The sequence below is a fragment of the Fragaria vesca genome, linkage group LG3 (assembly GCF_000184155.1).
Source record: "Fragaria vesca subsp. vesca linkage group LG3, FraVesHawaii_1.0, whole genome shotgun sequence".
Classification (NCBI taxonomy): domain Eukaryota; kingdom Viridiplantae; phylum Streptophyta; class Magnoliopsida; order Rosales; family Rosaceae; genus Fragaria; species Fragaria vesca.
Window position 1 is genome coordinate 21,930,824 of NC_020493.1, and position 6,037 is coordinate 21,936,860.

The window sequence follows — 6,037 nt, forward strand, 5'->3', positions numbered from 1 at the left end:
AAAAAAAAAAAAAAAATTAAAAATGTTTTCTCATATACTCCTACGCTTCTGTTAGTGTTTCTTTACAAGAAATTTCTTTTGGTGAGTCTACCATTTGGTTCAAGAAATTCTAGAAAAATTTTGCACGTCTAATTAGCCTAGACATTTACCAGATCCTAAATCCGCCACTGCTCTGCACCAACATCAATTTATATGTACAGAGTGAGGGCGTCGCAGAGGGGAGGATGGTGGGATTAGGTGGTGGTGGAGACGCAGAGGATCGGCTGAGCTTGGGGGTGGAATTGAGGTGGAGGATGGGAGGAGAGCCTGGGTTTGGTCGGTCGGAGATGCACTTCCGATTTCTTCTTCTTCTGTTTTTTTCAGCAAGTCCACCTCACCAAAAAAAAAGACAGGTGTTGGTTTGTGAATGGTGGTCGCACCGATGACGTGGTGCGACTGTCGCACCTAAAAATTTCTCTATAAGATGATAAGAAACAAGCTAAAAGGAGTGTGCTTTTCCATTAGAGACTGATCTAGTATGATTTTGGGTTTTTCTTTTATCGGAGCATCTCCAAGGAAGTCTTTGAACTTGACGCCTGTGCCTCTTTCTGGCCCTACCTTTGCTTGTTTTGTTGATTAAATAATTTATATCTCGTAATTTTGTTTATTCGAAGTTGATGAGAGAAGCTACTTATAAGTTTCCTTTTTATTTGGTCGTAATACTTGTAAGTTTCCTACTTTCCTCTTTCTTCTCACTGATTCACAACACAGTGGAATTTCTATGCTGCTTGTGCTTCTCTGCTTCTTTCTTTTGATTTCCAGGTATGCAATTTTCTTCTTTATCTTTAGAGGTTGTTCAAAATCTAGCTTCTTCCGGACCTTCTCTGTTTGATTCTGCATTATTTTTTTCTTAGGTGTATAATGATTCTTACCGTTTATTGTAGTTTGAATTGGGTTTTCTATTCCTATTTATGTTTTGTGTCTTTGAATTGCTTTGCTTTGATCTGCGCTTTTATCTTTCAAAGTTGGGTTGCTTGGCTTGCGTTTGAGTTGATCTTTTCATGGTGATATAACCTTGCTATTATGCTTAGTACGTGGAGTCGAGTAAAAATTGGATCAAATAAACATGTAATTTCTCACTGTTTCTGAACTTTGGTTTTCTTCTGATGGTTTCCTAATTGTTTTAGAAAATATGGAGTTGGCTGCAGCCGTGGCCGGCATTTTGAGTTGTTTATGTCCCAAGAATGTTATACAAGAAACGACAGGGCAGCAGTGCAAGTATCTTGATTACAATGCAAAAGCAAAGATAGAAGAATTGAGGTCGAAAGTGGAGGAATTAAGAGCACTTGTGGCGGATGTAAATAAAAAGCTGGAGGAAACATGTCTCCAAGAAGGAAAGGAGCCAACAGAACAGGTCAAGTTGTGGCTGAGAAAGGTTCAGAGCTTTGATAATGACAAGCTGAATAAACTACTATCTTGGGAAGAGAAGAGATGTTTATGTGGGTGTCTTCCAGATTATTACTCTCGAATGAAGTTCGGGAAACTAAACGAAAGGAAGAATCAGGAGGTGGATGAGCTTCTGAGGAGAGGACAGTTTCAAGATGATGCATTGGCTCACTTATTGTTAGAGAATATAAAGATGCTTCCTGTGACAGCAGCAGTGGTTAATGAAACAACTAAAAGAAAGTTGGAAGAGATATGGGAGCATTTAATGGCAGATTATGAAGTGCAAAGAATTGGTGTTTATGGAATGGGCGGGGTTGGAAAAACAACAATTCTGAAAGAAATAAATAACAGACTCAAAAAAGTGATGACAGATGGGATGATCACTTGCTTTGACAATGTTGTTTGGGTCACAATACCAAAGGAGTCCAACCCCGAGAAATTGCAAATGGCGATTGCCAAAGCCGTGAGGTTGAATCTCCCGGAAGATTGGAATATGATGGACAAGGCAGCAGAGTTGCTGAAAGCATTACAACGAAGGAAGAGGCTTTTGCTAATTATTGATGATGTATGGACACCATTTTCCTTGGAAGATATTGGAATTCCAGCACCTACCAGAGCCAATGGCTGCAAGCTAATAATAACTACTAGATCATTGAGGGTGTGTCGAGGCATGGAGACAAACAAAGAAGTTGAGGTAAAAGTTCTTTCTGAGGAAGAATCATGGACCCTTTTCACTGATAAAGTTGGTTCTGTTGCGTTACAAAATCCAGTAATTACAGTTTTAGCAAGGGAAATAGCGAAAGAATTTGGTGGTCTTCCACTAGCCATTATCACAGTTGGAAGAGCCTTGAGAAAAGTAAGTAATGAACTGGAGTGGCGAAATGCATTGACAGCCTTAAGAGGTTCTGCAGCTAATGTGGGAGGCATGGAAGAGCTGGTTATGAAAGATTAAAGGATGACACTACTCGATCATGTTTTCTGTATTGTGCAATGTATCCTGAAGATCATCAAATTGAAGCCAGAGAACTGATAGAATATTGGATATGGGAGGGTTTGCTTGGTGATGGGGGAAGGATACAGGCCAATATATGGAAGGGTGAAATGATTTTGGCTGATCTTAAAGATTCTTGCCTGCTGGACAATGTTGATGCAGATGGTGGTGTTGAATGTGTCAAAATGCATGACCTAATAAGGGATATGGCAATCGGTATTACAAATACAAGTCCTCGATTCGTCATTAGTGCTGGGGTTGGAGTAGAAAAGGCATCACTTGGTGAGGAGGGGATCGAAGATGTTGAGAGGATTTCAATTATGTATAATGAAATGAAATACCTTCCTGGCAAACCATTGTGTTCCAAGCTCTCATGTTTGCTGCTGCAGTATAGCTGTATTGCCAATGGTATCTCACATCATTTCTTCTGCCACATGCCCAAGCTCAGAGTACTTGATCTCTCTTTCACTGGAATTCTATGTATACCTGACTCCATTACTGAGCTAAGCAATTTGCGTGCACTGCTATTGCGTAGCTGTTGGAACCTAAGTAGTCTTCCTTCTCTAGCAACACTCGAGTCATTGTGGGTTTTGGATCTTTCGTACACTCGCATCACAGAATTGCCACCAGGTATGAAAGAGTTACGCCAGCTTAAGCGCCTCAATCTTTCTTATACTAAATTGGACAGTTTTCCGGAAGGACTGTTAACCACTTTAAATCTGCTAGAAGAATTGCTCCTTTATCGTTGTAAGTGTGAATTTGGTTCAAAGTTTGTTGATGAACTCATCACTGCAAGAAATATTGTTGTTCTTGAAGTTGAATTCTCAACCTCCAGAGTGTTTGATGTCTATACAAGATCAGGGCATTGGAACCTTCTGCGGAGTTTTAGATCCGGCATATGCTCATATGGGGATGACTTGGGAAAGAATAGTATAGACTACAATGGCAATTTTTTTCTCAGTGGTAATCCGGTGTTGCTTCCTGATCACACTTATGAATTGCGACTCCTCCACTGCTATGATGTTGATCGATTGTCAAGGTGCTTGTCAGATTCAATTAAGTTGAAAAAATGTGTCATAACACACTGCGATCAAATGGAGAGTATACTGATGCCAAGGGAGAACAACTTAAGCTGTGTAAATACTTTAGAGCTTGGTTTCCTACAAAACTTTAAGAGTCTCTGCACGGGTGCCATTCCCTCAGGAGCTTTAGGTGCCCTGAAGATACTGCAAATCAGTTACTGTAACTCTTTAGAGAGTGTACTCAACCCAAGGCTGATTGAACATCTCGGAAACCTTGAAGAACTTTCTGTTGAGCATTGTACAAAATTGGAGGTGGTGATAGAGGAGGAGCATTCGATCCACAATGCTGAAGTCAGCCTTTCAAGATTGAAGAGCTTCAAGTTGTGTGATTTGAGAGAACTGAAGAGCATTTATAGTGAAGAAGTAATTTGCTTATCTCTATGCACCATCAATATTGAGGGATGCAATAAATTGAGGAGACTTCCTTTTAGGATTTCAATAGATGAAGGATACCAGCAAAGACAACCATCAATCACTCCCCCCATAAGAAAAATTAAAGCAGAGCAAGTGTGGTGGGATTCAGTGGAGTTTGCTAATCCTAGTGTAAAGACCTTCCTTCAACACAGGCTGGAGTTGCCTAGCTAGAGCAGAGCTGCATAGGTGACCTACTTCTCATTACTTCCAGGTTATCTAGTATTGCAACCATACTAAAGTAGCTAGGCTTAATTTACATTGCTTCAGGAACTACTATGTTATATGTTGTGAGTTTCTGGCATGTTTACTTCCATTCTTATGTAGTCGATCATTATTTTTCTGTGTCCCTCCCTCATTTTCTTTTGTTTCCAGGAGCTGATTTGGATAATGGGATGGCTGATGACACTAATACAAGGCCAATTACGTTCAATCATTAGTGGATTGCAAGTCCAATGCATGCGATAAATTCAGTTCATCTTACAAGCTGGTAAGTGGAGTGCTTCTCCGAATTAGTGATGCCAACATGTATCAATTATATATATAGGTATTTTCCTTCGATTGGTCTTCTCTACTAGATAAAATCAAGTAGTTAGTTACCATGAACATTCAACTATTATTTGAAACACTGTGAAGTAGCAATAACTAGCTTGTTGGGTACTTAAGTTTTACATTGTTACAAGTGAACACTGGGAAAACCTTATTTATAACGTTCAAAAGCTCCAGCACTCTGAATAGAGGTTTAACCTTATATGTCTGTCCCAGCTGGTCAGAGAGTGAGTGTGGTGTATAAACAATATGATAGGTACAAGGCGTACAAATAATATTTGTCCTCACTCCTCACCATTGCTCGTGGAACTCAGCTAATCGAACTAGTACCGGTTTTGTTATTCGTAAACGATGGCTAACTTGCTTATGAGTTATGAGTCATGATTTGAAATTCCAAAATCATGATTTGAACTGGTACCTCTTTTAGTTCTGCTCTTGCTAACATAAATTCCCATTATAGCAAAACTGATATCACAGAAAGAGAGCTCCATCTGCTGCTTGTTAACCTTTACCTTGCTTCTATTTCATCATATTAGGTCCATAGTCTCCCAGAGATATCATCATTTCCACTTGATGTAAAGAATACCTATTTCTGCAATTATTTTCTCGTTCTTTTTGCTATTAGTTCACTGTATATGGATGGGTGACACTCTTGGCTTACATGAGAATTTGAACTTCTTGGAAGTTCAAATGAACATATTTGAGCCGTCACATGTCAACCAACACTAGTCATTCTTTCGTTATTCTCTGCTTCCTGTTTCAATGGTATCAGTACGTCTTGATCCATTCGTAAAAAAAAAAAAAAAAAAAAAAAAAAAAGAAAGCATTTAACTGGTTTGAGGATGCTGTGGTCATGGCCGGACTTGATATGAGGTTGAGAAGTCAGCCGACTCAAGGCCCGGAGTCATAAGGGGTCCAGAAAAAAATTAACAAGTTTTCATTAAGGAAAAAGACCATCTGCACAAAATCAAAAAAGTCAAACCCTATTTCAATGATAATCTTTTTTGTCAGTCCATTTAAATACAAGGTACTTCTTTTGTGCCTAAATACACAAGTTTTTAATAAAATCACAATAAAATGATATTTTAAAAGATTTTTTTATCCTTAACCTTTATTTAAAGAGAAAAAATGAAAAAGAAGAAGGGAAGACTTTCCCAGAAGCACACCGGACACCGGCGCCGGTCGCCGGTCATCGGATTCCGGTCGTCGAACACCGGTTGCCGGATTTCGGTCACCGGTCGCCGGAAAATTGATGGTGATCGGAAAATCGCCGGAGACACCGGAGTCTCACTAGATTTTTTTGAAAAAAATGTCACTGGAACCCACCGGATCTTGCCGGAAGCATACCGGAAAAAAATAAAGTTTACTACCCCTAGTAAACTTTTACTGGGGGGTAGTAAACTTGTGAAACAGTAACCGCAATGCCATAATTCACATTCAAAAGGAGAAAAATCAACTTACATGCAAAAATGAAGTTTACTACCCCTAGTAAAAGTTTACTGGGGTAGTAAACTTGTAAAACAGTAGCTCAAATGCCATAATTTACATTCAAACGGAGAAAAAATCAACTTAGATGCGA

At 39.3% G+C, this 6,037-nt stretch overlaps 2 protein-coding genes across 2 annotated transcripts; both read left to right on the forward strand.

The window, feature by feature from the left end:
* The first annotated feature begins 1,171 nt into the window (after window positions 1-1,171).
* Window positions 1,172-2,377, forward strand: LOC101302542 (putative disease resistance protein At1g63350-like). The gene has a single exon (XM_004296033.1). It carries the CDS (start codon window positions 1,172-1,174, stop codon window positions 2,375-2,377), a length of 1,206 nt encoding a protein of 401 aa, XP_004296081.1.
* A 345-nt stretch (window positions 2,378-2,722) lies between these two features.
* On the forward strand, window positions 2,723-5,141 carry LOC101304172 (disease resistance protein At4g27190-like). The gene is made up of 2 exons (XM_004294791.1): window positions 2,723-4,098; window positions 4,285-5,141. The coding sequence occupies exon 1, from the start codon at window positions 2,737-2,739 to the stop codon at window positions 4,081-4,083; it is 1,347 nt and encodes a 448-aa protein (XP_004294839.1). The 5' UTR covers window positions 2,723-2,736; the 3' UTR covers window positions 4,084-4,098; window positions 4,285-5,141.
* Window positions 5,142-6,037: the final 896 nt, after the last annotated feature.

What these genes read in the sequence shown, in the direction of transcription:
- LOC101304172 (XM_004294791.1), top strand. Translation starts at nt 2,737, where the DNA reads ATGTATAATGAAATGAAATACCTTCCTGGCAAACCATTGTGTTCCAAG.
- LOC101302542 (XM_004296033.1), top strand. Translation starts at nt 1,172, where the DNA reads ATGGAGTTGGCTGCAGCCGTGGCCGGCATTTTGAGTTGTTTATGTCCC.